This window comes from Grus americana, chromosome 1 (assembly GCF_028858705.1).
Source record: "Grus americana isolate bGruAme1 chromosome 1, bGruAme1.mat, whole genome shotgun sequence".
Lineage (NCBI taxonomy): Eukaryota > Metazoa > Chordata > Aves > Gruiformes > Gruidae > Grus > Grus americana.
Window position 1 is genome coordinate 93,986,103 of NC_072852.1, and position 14,166 is coordinate 94,000,268.

The 14,166-nt window shown below is 45.6% G+C and overlaps 1 protein-coding gene across 7 annotated transcripts; it reads left to right on the top strand.

Annotated features, from left to right (window-relative positions):
• The first annotated feature begins 1,334 nt into the window (after nucleotides 1–1,334).
• GPR161 (G protein-coupled receptor 161) lies at nucleotides 1,335–13,805 on the top strand. Of its 7 annotated transcripts, XM_054811388.1 has the most exons (9): nucleotides 1,335–1,432; nucleotides 2,074–2,154; nucleotides 2,884–2,913; nucleotides 3,017–3,125; nucleotides 3,223–3,634; nucleotides 4,177–4,901; nucleotides 6,122–6,226; nucleotides 8,898–9,029; nucleotides 11,032–13,805. In XM_054811388.1, the coding sequence occupies exons 5-9, from the start codon at nucleotides 3,267–3,269 to the stop codon at nucleotides 11,277–11,279; spliced, it is 1,578 nt and encodes a 525-aa protein (XP_054667363.1). In that variant the 5' UTR covers nucleotides 1,335–1,432; nucleotides 2,074–2,154; nucleotides 2,884–2,913; nucleotides 3,017–3,125; nucleotides 3,223–3,266; the 3' UTR covers nucleotides 11,280–13,805. The 7 variants fall into 7 exon arrangements, with proteins under 7 accessions (XP_054667363.1, XP_054667326.1, XP_054667334.1 ...); XM_054811351.1 differs by having other exon boundaries at nucleotides 1,359–1,432; nucleotides 3,017–3,634; XM_054811381.1 differs by lacking the exon at nucleotides 1,335–1,432 and having other exon boundaries at nucleotides 1,483–2,154.
• The last annotated feature ends 361 nt before the right edge of the window (nucleotides 13,806–14,166 follow it).

The window sequence follows — 14,166 nt, forward strand, 5'->3', positions numbered from 1 at the left end:
CAGCGGCCGGTGCAAAACCTGCGTGTGCCCGGTGGGGGCATTCGTGCTTCCCGCCGCATCCCCGGTGGCACCAGGCCGAGCCCCGCCCGAGAGCGGCAGGGCGGCCGTTGCCCTGCCACGGGGCTGGGCGCAGAGCTCCCCCGGCTAACGCGGGTTCCGGTGGCGGTGCTGCTGATGGATGGGTAGGAGCGGCCATGGGGAGCTCTAGAGCCCTGATGCTCCTGGGCTGTGCTCCCTGGCCATGCTCAAAGGTTCAGCAAGCAAGCATTACCTAGTTCTGACATGCAGACACCTTACGGTAGTTTAGAGATTATGCCTGTAGGTGCATGCACACGTGTGGAACCTCCTGTGCTGGTTGGATATCTTCTTGAATGCTTTCCAAAGGTTATATTTTAAAAATGTCGAAATGTGATGGCATGGTATGCTTAAAATTCTGTAGAAAAGCATCGATGGAACTGGTTGAGGATGACATAATTCACCATTCCAGTACTGATGGCCCGGTGCTCATGTTGGGTTTTTGTGTCATCAAAAGGACAGACCCAGGACTGTCCCTTAGTGCTGGGCACAATGCGCAGTCCGGCTCCTGTTGGGACAGGTCACAGCGTCAGGGCAAGCCAAGACAGTGGCTGTGGGAACGTGATGCCCAAGTCATGAAAAACTCTGTCTCGCCCAAGTCACAGAACAACCAAAACGCAGCAAAGCTGAGGTCAGAGTGGTTGTCCTCGGCGTTAAGGGCCTTGCCAGGACACGGGGAAGCTTGGAGTTACAGATGCACAAGCCTGTCATTTTATTATCCTTCACCCTTTACACTGGCCCAGCTGTACTCTGCTTCAGGTGGGGGGCAAGAACGTCTCCCCAAATCCACCCTATATTACATTATAGAGCATTTTGGGGTCTAGGAAGTCTAGCAATTAGGATCTGCGACCAACTCACACTGTGTGCAGCGGCAAGTCACTTCACCTGCTCTGTGTAAAACGGATTCCTCCGTTTAGGTGCATTCCTCCGTTTTGAGCGAAGGAGGGCTGCCAGGAGCCCTGCGGTGTGGGGGAGCAGCGGCTGTGCCTCGGGAGCCCGCGGGGTAGACGCGGTGCCCCGCTTCAGCCGGGTCACGGCGGGACTCTTCCCGCGGCGGCGGAGCGGCCCGACCGGCGGAGCCCTCTCTCCGCCCGGGGCGGGCTGTCCTGGAGGCTCCGCGCACCCCCGTCGCGTAATGGAGCGAGCCCGCCCGCCGGGGGGCGGCCGCAGAGAAAATGGCGGGCGGGGAGGCCGGGGAGGGGGCGCGGCGGGATGAGACGGTGGGGCGGGCCGGCGGGGGCATGGCCATGGCGGGGGAGGGTCGGGCCGCGGCTCGGGGCCTGTCTGCCGGCGGCGGCTGTGGGGGGTCCGGGGCGCTGTAACCCCAAACCTCCCGCACTGGTGGTGGCGGCGGGCGGTGAGTGCGGAGCCGGTATCAGCGGCCGGGGCGGGGTGGGCAGTGGGAGCGGCGGCGAAACCCGCTCACCGGGGAGGGAGGAGAGGGTCCGAGGGATGCCAGCGGCGGAGGACCCTGCCTCCACCTTTTGTTCGCTGCCGGAGGGAGCGCGGGGGCAAAATGGCGATCCCCTCCCTCACCACTGTATCTCTAACTCCACACCGTTGGCTTTGTGTGTGCCGACAAGCCTGGCCGGGCTGCCCGCAGCCGGGCAGGGATGGGATGCTTCCCCCGCCCCGGGCTGCCCTGCCCCGGGCGGGCCACCTCTCCCGGCGGCCGCCTTCTCCCCGCCCCCCCCCCCCCCCCCCCCCCCGGGGTGCAGCAGGGCCGTGAGGGAACGGGGAGCAGCAGCACACGCCCCGGGCGTCGTTACGGTAGGGAGCGGCCGCAGCCCCTCGGGGGTAAGCCGCCTTTCCAAAACCTGCACCGGTCAAAAAGTATTGGAAAGGCTCACAGAGGAGGTGCAGGCATGTTTAGAGAGAAACTTGAGGAGAAGCACTTCTGCAAACAGTCGGCAGACAACTTAGCTCTTCTCTAGCGAAGCTATGTTTTACAAAGCATGGCCCAGTAATGTCTTCAATTATGCTGTTACGAAAGCACAGATAAAAATGGAAAAAACCGCGGCTCTCCAGCCTGACGTTGCTGCCTAAGGCCACAGCGGCTGCACAGACGGAAGTGTTTCTGTGAGTACTCCTTGCTGTTTGGGAGCGATGGATGTGCACAGCCACACAGTTAGCTGAGATAACTTTCTCTGAGCCTCTAATTTCCAAGAAGTGCCAATATCAACTTTATATTAATTGATGGACTCTTTCTGGTTTGCATATTTGCATTTTTTGGTGGTGGGGTTTGTTGTGGTTTTTTTTCAGTGCTGCAGGTGGCTGAAGGATTGAATGAAGTGGATGGGAGTGCCTGTTGGAGGCAGTGGGGGAAAAGCTGCTAAGGAAATGGGAGAAATACAGAGGTTTCACAAAGCGAGGTTGTGAATCAGTGGGATGGATGCAAACACTGAGAAGTCAGGGGTTAAAGGTTCTCAAAAATTTCTGTAGGGTGGAACATGGCTTAATGCAAGGAAGTGCCTTTCAGGCCTCGTATACAGAAAGCCAGTTCCTCCAGCCCTTTGGTATGGGCAGTAAAAAGAATCACCACTGTAGCTGAGGTGATTGATTATGAACATGGAGAAGTGATGTTAGGAGAGTATGTGCAATGATCCCTGAGTCTTTGAATGTTACTTAGCAACTGTTAAGAAAGAGTCAGCAGGGTATGACTAGCCAGGCATCCACAGACCACCAGCAAATGCTGCACAGGCAGAATACAAGGTAACAATCAGGATAAACAGGTGAATTTTTAAAGAAAATATATTTTTTTAAAAAAGCGAAGCAAAGACTGATAGTGACATTCTTGTTTTTTCACAGCTTAGATGAAGAGACTGAGATGCACAGCTGGTAAGTATGGCTTAGAAACAAGTAAGAACCTTAGGAAATTTTGAAGTAAAATGTGCTAATCTTCTTCCTTGTTTCCCCCCCTCCACCTCTTGTTGTCTTTCAGTTTCTTTCCTGATCTAGACTTGGCGCTGTCATTGACCTCTTTGGTGTACGCACAGGCAATTTCTCGTCCCTTCGCTTTCCCATCTAAAATGGTTTCCTGCATCTTACAGGTAAATTTTAATTAACACAGGCAAAAGGCCCTCCAGCCTTTGGAGAGAGTTTGAAGAAGTCTTGCCTGAATGTTTCTGAGCGTTGTTCTGCTTCTAGCTGCTCAGCATGTCGTGGCTGCTCCAGCTCTGCACGCTCTGACCATGAGCAGCAATTCTTCCCTCAGCAATGTGAAGGGCCTGAGGAACCTCACCACGCAGGATGACGGGGCAGTCAGAGTCACAGAGTCCATTGCTATAATCGTCATTGCTATTTTCATCTGTTTGGGCAACCTGGTGATTGTCGTCACTCTCTATCGGAAGTCTTACCTTCTCACGTTAAGCAACAAGTTTGTGTTCAGCCTGACCCTCTCCAACTTTCTGCTCTCTGTACTGGTGCTACCTTTTGTTGTCACCAGCTCCATCAGGCGGGAATGGATCTTCGGAGTCGTTTGGTGCAATTTCTCAGCCCTGCTCTACATGCTGATCAGCTCAGCCAGCATGCTTACTCTTGGACTCATAGCTATAGACCGGTAAGCAGCTCTTTTCTAATGAATGCTAATGAATTGCCTAGTTGTTTCATAGAGTGACTCGTTGGCTGTTCGTAGAGTTGAGAAGCATTGCAGTGGATGATGCTGTGTACCATTGTAATGTCATTTTTCTTTCAGCCCCTTGCAAAATTTTGATGCAGAAGAAAGGGATGTCATCAATAATGCAAAATGTGGACATGCATCTAGAGTTTTTTAAAACTACCAATGGTACAATAACATAGTACTTGAGAAACAAGAAGTAATGACTTAAAATTCCAGGTTATACCCTGAGCACATACTGACATGTAGGGACAGATTTAATAGCTGCATGTGTGCTTCAGCCAAGTTTTACAATCTTGCCTGCAAAGATATGTATTTTTACATGTAATTATTTTTATAAACAGGGTCCCTTGAGCCCACTTTGAGGTTTGGGGAAAAGAGCTTGCTCTACAAAGAGGACTAGATATCAACATCATTGAAATATGTTCTTTTTTAATTGTACATCCTTTGTGCTCCTGTTGACTCTTTCTTTTCTTGTCCACCAGGTACTACGCTGTCCTTTACCCAATGGTTTACCCGATGAAGATAACAGGCAACAGAGCAGTGGTAGCTCTTGTGTATGTGTGGCTACATTCCCTTATTGGCTGCCTGCCTCCCCTCTTCGGCTGGTCGTCTTTGGAGTTTGACCAATTCAAGTGGATGTGTGTGGCGGCCTGGCATAAAGAGGCTGGCTACACTGCCTTTTGGCAGATCTGGTGCGCGTTGCTGCCTTTCGTGGTCATGATGATCTGCTATGGATTCATATTCCGCGTGGCAAGGATTAAGGCCCGTAAAATCCACTGTGGTAGTGTCGTCATTGTGGAGGAGGACTCCCAGAGGAATGGGAGGAAAAACTCCAGCACCTCCACATCCTCTTCTGGCAGCAGAAGGAACGCTTTCCAAGGGGTTGTCTACTCAGCCAACCAGTGCAAAGCTTTCATAACCATCTTGGTTGTCATCGGTGCTTTTGTGATTACATGGGGGCCCTACATGGTAGTAATTACATCAGAGGCACTTTGGGGAAAAAATAGTATTTCCCCTGCCTTGGAAACATTAGCTACGTGGTTGTCCTTTTCCAGTGCCATTTGCCATCCACTAATTTATGGACTGTGGAACAAGACGGTGCGCAAGGAACTACTAGGAATGTGCTTTGGGGATCGATATTATCGTGAGTCCTTTGTTCAGCGGCATAGGACATCACGGTTATTCAGTATTTCCAATAGGATCACAGGTAAGACGTGTGGCCGCAAAAGTCACTCTTCCTTAATACCAATAAGTAATGCTTAATATCTGTGTGTACTTGGCATGTCTCAGGGCTCTGTAAACAAAGTGGGATGTTTCTGGAGAGTAAAACTATTCGATGTCTCCCCAAGTTGAAGGCCGAGAGCTTCAGTTGCTCAGAGTTTGGTCATTTTTGTTTTGTGGGGTTTTTTGTGTGTGTGTGTTGTTGTTTTGTTGTTTTATTTTGTTTTTTTTTTTAAAGTAGCAATGCAATGAAATTCTGATTTTTGATCACTTTCCTGGTCCTGTTCAGAAGCAAACTTCCAAAAATAGGACATCTTCATGAGGTGCCTTGGGACATTTCATGCAGAGGCAGGAACTGAAGTTATTTAATTGCAAAGGAAGATCTAAAACACAGAAGGCAGGGGAGAGCAGCAAGGCATCTTTTGTGTTTTCTGCAACCTGGAATTACTGGGAGAGACTCTATCTAAATTAAAGAGTTCTGCAGCTGCAGCCACATCACAAGCTGCAAGAACTCTCTAGCACTTCTTCCTCTGGCAAATCTGTATCAAGGAGATGCTATGAATGAATACATTAGGAACTGAGGTGGGAGGGAGAAGACAGGACATTTCTTTCTCCTTCCAAGTGATAAGAAGCTGACAGCTTTAAGTTTGTCAGGTGGCTGATAGGGAGGGAAAAAAAACAACCAAGCAAAACCCAACAAAATCTTTGAGCAGGATCCAAAGACAGCACCTTTGTAGGAATCCTAGAATGCCCTCCCTTCCTATTTTGGGGATTTGAAAGAAGCCAGGCATCTTGGCATCCCAACTTTGCTCGTGAGCTTCCTGCCACACTAATGGCCTGTCACAGCAGCTGGTGGCTACCAGGTCATTCCTTGGCTAGAAGGTGTCTGGCAAATATCCCCATCTGTCTGAGTGCATATGCTCTGTGTTCAGCCTGGCTGGCTGATAAAATTCATGTAATTGCAGAAGGAGTGGGAGGGAGATGGTGCAGGTAGAAAGGAGTCTTGCTATATGGAAAGACTCCAGGGATACCTGAAAGGTGTTGACTGGATTTCGAAGATTGAAAGTCCAGATGCTGTGCACTCTGGATCAGCAGGGCAAGTTTTATACATAGAATAGTAAATAAGGCAGTAGAGTGGAAAGAGGTTTTTACTATTGTGAAGCCCTTAAACATTCATTGTGTAATGGGAATTAAACTCTCTTACAGATTTGGGACTATCTCCTCATCTCACCGCCCTCATGGCAGGCGGGCGGCCATTAGGAAACAGCAGCAGCACAGGAGACACAGGTTTCAGCTGCTCACAGGATTCAGGTAACTAAAAGTCTCTTGCTCTCTTTTCTTGGGCAGAAGATTGCACTTGTAACTTGGCAGAACTCTCTGGGATAGCCTGTATTTACGCACAGATGTCTTTTGGTGGATGGACGACATGAAGCGTCTGTTCCAGCTGTTACAACAAAACTGCTGCAGTTGCTTTTTTCCTTCCTTGCTCTCAATATATTTACTTGCAAAATATTGTTTACTCTAAGGAATGATGACCCTTCCTTGATAATGTGTCCTGGGAACAAACTCGCTGTTTTTGTACCCTTCTTTAATTTCTATCGTTCTTCAGGGATGTTCCCTGTATCCGCAAGGAACATATCAACAAAGTGCTGTGGAGAACATACTTATCTGTTTCCTAGTTTGTAAGAGACCTTGTCTTGTTTATCCTGCAGTGTAAACATAAACACTTTGGATGGTTTCAGCTTATGATTGCATCACTACTTAAGTTCTCTCAGCTGAAGCTGTTTTGGAAAAGGGAGAAAGACTTCTGCTGGTAATATTCTATCCAAAACTGTAGCTAGATTTTTCTGGCAGTTAATTCAGCTACCACTTCTTAACTGCGCTAGTTATTTTAAAGAGTATTTCTGCTCTAGAGACACCAGAGGGTGATCTTCTGACATTTGCTTGGTGCTAGAGGTTTGTTTCTTACTTTCATAAAGGAAGTCTACGGAGCTGTGATTTATTTTGGTAGTTGTTTTACGCTGGTAGTTTTATGGCTGTTGTGGGTATTCTGCAGCTGTTTGGGATAAAAGAGAATAGCATCCTGGTAAACCTGCCTGAGTTAAGAGGATGTTGTGTTGTCATCTTTTGAGGAATGGTACTGAGCAGTTCAAGCAAACGAACAAACCAAATACACACCTAATGCTGTTCAAAGTGCCACTGTTTGTTATGGAGGATATACCGTCCACAGCCTGGGAATGTATACACAGTGATCACCCTTGTGAAATACTGTTTCATGGGATGCCTTTACCGTGAGGAACTAAAGACCAGGAACTGAAGTCTTAGTCTGTCTTCAGTGCTGTCTGCTGCAGTATGTGATGCTGTGGCAACTTTATCTGCCCTAGTAAACAGAAGTAGTAGGAGAGGAAAAAATCCAAGTGGTGCTGGCTGTATACAAAATATTGAAGCGGGAGGCCAGAATCCTGACTGCTAGAAATGCTGCCTTAATATCAATTATTCCAAGGACAAAGATCTGCCCTGTAAGAATAAGAAGCTAGTCTCTTCACTAGCCTTATTTGAAAAAAATGCAGTGAACTAGTACATTTGAAAAAACACACTACAATTTTGCTCCATGGAAGAAAGTAATTCTTTCTTCCTAGTCCCTCTCTTCCATTGCACACTGTTTCTGAGGTGGATTCTGTACCCTTGGAGATCAGTCAGAGTCTACTGTTTTCAGTAGACATCCTCAGACCCAGCTGATCCACAGAACAGAAAGTTGTTAGCTTGTTTGGGACTGTGTATTAGGGCAGCAGCTCATTCTCTTGTGTGCTGGAGGAAGATGTGTGACAGACCACACAAGTTTCACCTTAAAAAGTTTATCACTTTGCTATATCACAATGAGTTGTCAGCAAAGACTAGACCTATGGAGCAGTCTGTTATCTAGAGGTATGCCCCCAGCCATGCCTTTTGTCTCACTTTCTGTAAAATGGGCACTGGGAGTTCTTATTGCAAAAAGAATAAATTTGAGGATCAAAAAGTGGTCAAGTGGGTGAAGAGGGACTTGAAGCCACCATCTGGAGCAGTTATGAAACCTGTGAAGGCTCTTTGTCCTAGGCCTGTTGTCACACCACAGGAGTAAATGGACTGAAAGTGTCACGTATCGAGTGTGCGCAAGCTATGTCTTCCTACAGCAGCTTCCCTGAGGACTGCTCACTCAGCACTGTCCTAGCGTCTCTCTGAAATGCTTGCTCTGCTTCTCCCTTACACAGCAGAGAGACCAGCATTGCAAGGGAGGACTAGGCTGCAGTCTTGCCCTTTTTGTGAAAGTATTGCAGAGATGCTTAGACAAATTTCCTTGTGCTTGTAAACTCTGTTTTATATTGGAAAGGTGCAAAGAAAATGCAGGGAGGTGAAATAAAAAAATTACTCCTACACTGAGAAAAATGACTCATCGGACGAAAATCATTCCTAACCAGCAAGGGATTTTCCCGCATTAAAATACACTTCAGGAAAGTCAAAATAGGTTACTGGAGACAAATTAAATTGAATAGAAAAATTATCCAGTTCAGTTTTCCATCCAGGTATGATTACAAGCATGACATTTGGCAGCTATGGTTGTCTGCCTCTCCAGTAGCCATTGTTAGCCTCTTGTCTTCATGAGGAGATGGGAAAGTTACCCTCAACTTCACTCTTTATTTACTGAAGGTAAGGTTTCACCTTTGTCTGCTGTCCTATTCACATTATAAGCTCTGTAGCTGAGCATTTTGGATCTGCTCAAGGTTTTAGATGGCTAATGAGAAAAGATTTCCCAATCCTTTCAATGAAAACTCCGACCTCATTCTTTTTCTGTGCAGTGTTTAATTCAAGCTGAAATTTACTCACAAAAGCTGGGTTTAGAGATCTTTTGAAGGTACTACTATAGAATGAAAAGTTTTTGCCACCACTTAGAATATTGTATCCCAGTGTTAGTCTGTTTTGCTTGAGAACTCTTGCTTTGTTCCAGGAACAGATGCAATGCTTCTTGAAGATTACAGCTCGGATGGCCCTCATGCCCCACACTGCATCTGTCCCCCTCGAAGAAGGAGTTCAGTGACGTTTGAAGATGAAATAGAGCAAATTAAAGGTGGGTTTAGGGGTAAGTATGGAAATGCTCAGAACAAACTATATTGCCTGCTCAGGAAGCCTCCCAGGACCTTCAGAATTGCCTTAAAACATGTCTGACAACAGATCTGACATATCTGTTCACCTTGACATACCTGACCATTCATGCGGGTACAGCAGAAAGTAAGATCTAGGCCTTTCTTTCAGTTGTCAAGTAGCAACAGACAAGCACAAGAGTGAGAAGCTGGGATTCCTTGCATATACGTCATTCATGTTGCACAGCAGTATCCTCTCTGCCACTGCACTCATCTGGTGGCTGTTACAGTCTCTTTTCTGTTTCTCAAGGAGTACGTTTTTCCTGTCCTCATACTTTGATTCCATTATCCCAGTGTTTCTCATTTGCTGCCTCGTCTCAAGTTTGTCATTCTCAGACTTGAAATTCTTCCCTTTACAGACTTTAACTGCTTGAATATGTCTTTCTGTCTCACTTACTGTTTTTAATCAACTTTTACTTCATTTACATTACTGAGTATGTTTCTCAGCAGATATGGGTGAAAATAGATCAACCACACGCACTTTTTTTCCCAGTTTACTCACTTGATGATTCTGTGCTAGCAAAGTGTTGCTGTGATCATCTGTAAAATATGGCAAAGTTAGTTTAATTTAAGTTGATGGTTACAATAATATGGACTAGAAGACTTGATAATAACTGAATTTACTAAAGAATAAATTATTGTGGGCAGTACAAAAAAGAGCAGAATGCCTTTAAGAGTCAAGTAATAATAAAACCTGACTGATTTTTGTGATTCTGACATAATGAGAAAACTCTCTCTGTGGAATTTTCTCGTCCCACATCTTAGTAAAATTCACTCTTGCCCTCTTCCCAGCATGAGCTGATTATTTTCTTGGACAAATACATTACCATATGTTTCCCATTATCTTTCTGAGTGATTTTGTAGGGGCAGGCATCTTTTTTTTACTAAAGTGAAAGAGGGAGGTCTTAGTGCAAAAGTTCCCCACAGGTTTAGCAATTCTCCCTGGTATGTCTCGGGGGTTTCAGGATCTCTGCGATTTTAAATTATTTCAGCAACCTCACTGAAGGATTACATTTGGATGAACACCTGTGTTGCCCAACATGTTGGTGCACAGAGAAGTATATACTACAAAAGCAACTACATCAACACTGAATAGCAGGTGTATCCAAGGAAATAAAAGGTTAGGAAGAAGTGTACTGCTGTCTGCAACTGCAGTTTTCAACCTCTCCTGGCACGGAGAGCTCTACAGCTTCCCCACTGGAAGTGGAAGTGAGTCCCACAGTGTGGCTTGAACTACTTTAAACCTAAGGACAGTAGACTGCTGATTTTAATCACTACTTGGAAGAAGCCCATGGAATTTGGGGACTGTTAATCCATAAATACAACGTCTGGTGTTTGCTGGGCTTAAAACATGTTATAAATTAGCTCTTAAACCGCACTGTTCGTGTCAATGAAGTGCGAGATCTTAGTCCAAAATCACTTTGAGTCCCTGTAAGGCTGTAAGTCATACTTACAGCAGAGGAAGTACAAATTGAGGGTTCTGTTCCTGTCTTCTGCATGAATTCTTGCCTGATGCCAGACAATTCCCATTGTCCCTAATCCTGAACTCTAGGTAGTAAGCAGAAACCAGGCTGTTGACTTCAGTTGGGTACAAATCCAGACCAATAAAATCCTGTGTGCATAGGGTCAGGTTCAGAAAATTATTCAACAGACACTTAATTAAAAGTAAAACATATGTGTATAAGCACTTTGCTTCATTAGATCTTTTTTTTCTTCACTTGAATTGGAGGTAATCTTTCTCTGCTTGACCTGTTGAGGTCACTCTGAAGCTTTGTGTTCGCAGAATGGCTTAGAAACCCTGGGTATCGTTGGTAAATGCACTAAGGTAGTTATTTTGCAGAGGGCATGATCATACCTTTACAAAAGGATCAATGTTCAAGCATTTGCGCAGCCATACTGATCAACTGTTAATTTTCTGATATGCATTTTTTTCTTTTTCAGAAGCTGCAAAGAATTCTGTTCTTCATGTAAAAGCTGAAGTCCATAAATCTCTGGACAGTTATGCATCCAGTTTAGCAAGAGCTATTGAAGCTGATGTGAAAATCAGTTTGTTTGGGGAAGATGCTTTACCAGGAGCTCTGTTCCCTGTGCGGACTCTTCCAGGGAGCAGTATGAACACACGGCGTGGCGTCAGGCCCCATGCTAGCCAAAGACTTCAGTTGCAGAGCATCGATGAAGGGAGTATTTGATAGGAGCACCGGAGTAAGAAAACAGAACAAAACCACTAAGCAGGACCTACTACAGCTGTTTCTTTTTTCACAGAACCAGGACACCTTGTCTGGGTGTTTTCAGTGTTTATTCAACACTTGAAACCAGCTGAATTCTGGTACTTACAACAGCATTTTGCAGCAGTATTTGTTTACTGGTTAGGGTGCTATGGACTTTTTTGTGCTATGTCTTAAATCTACCACACAGTGCACAGGAATGCAGGGTTTGGTTTCATAAGTCTGTCAAATCTTGGGTTCATTATTGGCCAAAGCTGATACAAGAATGAAAAAGGAAAAGCATGTGCAGTGTTTAATTCATTATTGCATTGATCCTTTTCTGACCACCAGAACAATCAGTTTATACCTGATAGCCAGAGTGCTCTGATAGGAGCTTCTGCATTGCATACTACACGCAGCCTTCCTGTCACAGACTCCCAAATGATGGAGCGTGGACTTCACTAAGGGACAAAACCTGAACTTTTCAGAGAGCTCATGCAGATGATGGTCCTGCTTATCCTTGCTAGCGGATATTTCTGGCTGTTCAGCCATCAGAATACTAGATCTGAAACTGGGTTGTGCTTTGCTTCTGCATTATGACACACCAGCTTCTCTAGGTGTAATGGGTGGAAGCAGACCCGTGCTGGAAATGTCATGGAGACAGTATTTGAGGAAATCATCCATGCAGGGTTCTTAGTTTCTCCAAGAACTTAATTCATTTCCCCTGTTTTGCTTTTACTGAAAGGGCACTCTATGGTTATGGTAATCTTGACAGAACATAAATAAGGTATTAACACTTGATAGTCAGGATTCATCTTTTCTAGAGAGAAACGTTCTGAGTTTTTGTTGGGTTTTTTAGGGGAGGAGGTTGTTTTGGTTTTTTTTTTTAATCATGAGGGAATGTAGTATTTAAGCAATAGTTACCTCAGTGCATATATTTCTTGGAGTATTAATTCATTAATCTTTAAAATTAAGGACATTTGGCACTTATATTGCACTTTGCATGCTCTTAAGCACTGTACGGACATTACCTTGTTAGGCCTGTGTGAGAGGGTTGATCAGCCCTGCTTGCCAAAGAAGGGGAACTCGCCAACAGTCAAGCTGCTGGCAATGGAACAAGCTGCGAAGGTGGGAGGGTTTGTTACAAAAAGAGGGATGAGGTGGATCATAGGAGAATGCCTGGCTTGAGGAACCTTTCTGTGCCTTCCGGGGCTGGCCCCTTTCTTACTTTGTTGGGGGTTACAGCCCTGCCTTACTGCTTATTTCAAAGAGAGGGAGACGTAAGTGAATAGGATAATATCTTGGGGGTGGGTGTCAGTGGCAAATGGACTTAAGGACGAAGGATTTGCATTTGCTTACTCTGTGTCTGCTCCCCCTGACTCCGCCTTTCCCCAGCAGTGGTTTGTATGAGTTTTTGCTGCAGATTGTTTGGAAATCAAGGACAGGATGTTTCCATCTGGGCAAAAACTGGGTGTACGCTTGTTAAATTATGGCTGTGTGTGACTTAGAGGTACAGAAGCAAACTTTTTGAGGCAGAGCCTCAGTCCAGTACTGTATTTAGACATCCTATTTGTCTGTGTTCCCAACTCAAATATATTTTAGCACAAGCTTATGTCCATCTCTGGACAAAGCAGCTTGACTTTATGGACTAGCCTGAATTCCCATTACATTCCCATGTAAGATTTACTGCATGCTTAAAATTCAGTACACGGTTTGCTGATTAAGAGCAGGCTGTTAAAGCAAGAACACTTAAGCACCAGTAAGATGGCTGTTTGCATAATGCAGGAATGAAATGACTAATAGTATTGAGGTCCTCACTCCTGTCTTTTTTTTTTTTGCTTGTAGTGTGTTAGATAAATTGGCACCTGTGGGCACTCATAAAAAATAATTAAAAATCCCAGTATTTGCCAGGAAATTCCCTGCACTGAGGTCATTATTGCCATCTTAACATTACAGTCACAGTTGCTCATAGTACTTGGCACTCCTTAAGGTATACACTTGCCTCAGGTGGCTTGAAATATTTTATCTGCATCCCTTTTATTTCATATTCCTGCTTCAAAACAAGCTGAGCAAAGTTGTTGCTGAATGTGAAAAGGACACGTGCTAGTATGAATGCATTGTGGTGGACTGAAGTAGGTGCTAGCCCAAAAGAGTGTATATTTAGGAGGAAGAATTCCTAAGGCACGTGTGAAAGCACAAAATTGTTAGTACTGTGTAAAAAAGCACATTTTTCACGCAGGTACTGAGCCGAATTCAGCCTTCAGGCAGGTCAGTGGAGTTGCATCAATTTACACCCTGACTGAATTTGGCTGTCAGTGTTAATTTAGTGTAAATGTTGTTAATATTTTTGTACACAACACATTATAACCTTTCCCTAATTCTGTTATTACCAGAGTCATTATCTCACTTGAATTGTCTAACAGAAGCAGTAATTAAGAAGATGCACACATTTTGTAAAACTGTACTCCCTGTCTTAAATACAAAAGGAAAAAAAACCCAATGATTTCCAGCTTCTAATGGTCCGTGGTGTTTGTTTACGCTATTTCAACTTTTATTTTAAAATATTTTAAGTGTATATTGAACTCAACGGCTGAAGCTGGCAGCAGCGGGCCCTGGAACGGTGCCCGCAGTACCGGGAGGCATCCTGGGCTGGCTGTCGGTGCGCGGCTCTACCCGGGTACGTGACTCCAGCCGCTGGAGCTCGCCGCCGGGCGCACAGCCGTTCAATTAGGTAAAAAAAAAAAAAAAAATCAATCAAAAGGCCGGTCAGGTGCTGCGTGGCACGATACGGCTGCCTGAACACCACGCGTGACCCTGACTCCCGAGGCGGCTCCAGCCCCCCGGGCAGCCCGGCGCGGCGCCTCCCGTTGCG

Coding starts and splice junctions, on each gene's coding strand:
- GPR161 (XM_054811351.1), top strand. CDS start 3,195: ATGTTTCTGAGCGTTGTTCTGCTTCTAGCTGCTCAGCATGTCGTGGCT. Junction 4,902..6,121: donor TATTTCCAATAGGATCACAG/GTAAGACGTGTG, acceptor ACTCTCTTACAG/ATTTGGGACTATCTCCTCAT. Junction 9,030..11,031: donor AATTAAAGGTGGGTTTAGGG/GTAAGTATGGAA, acceptor TTTCTTTTTCAG/AAGCTGCAAAGAATTCTGTT.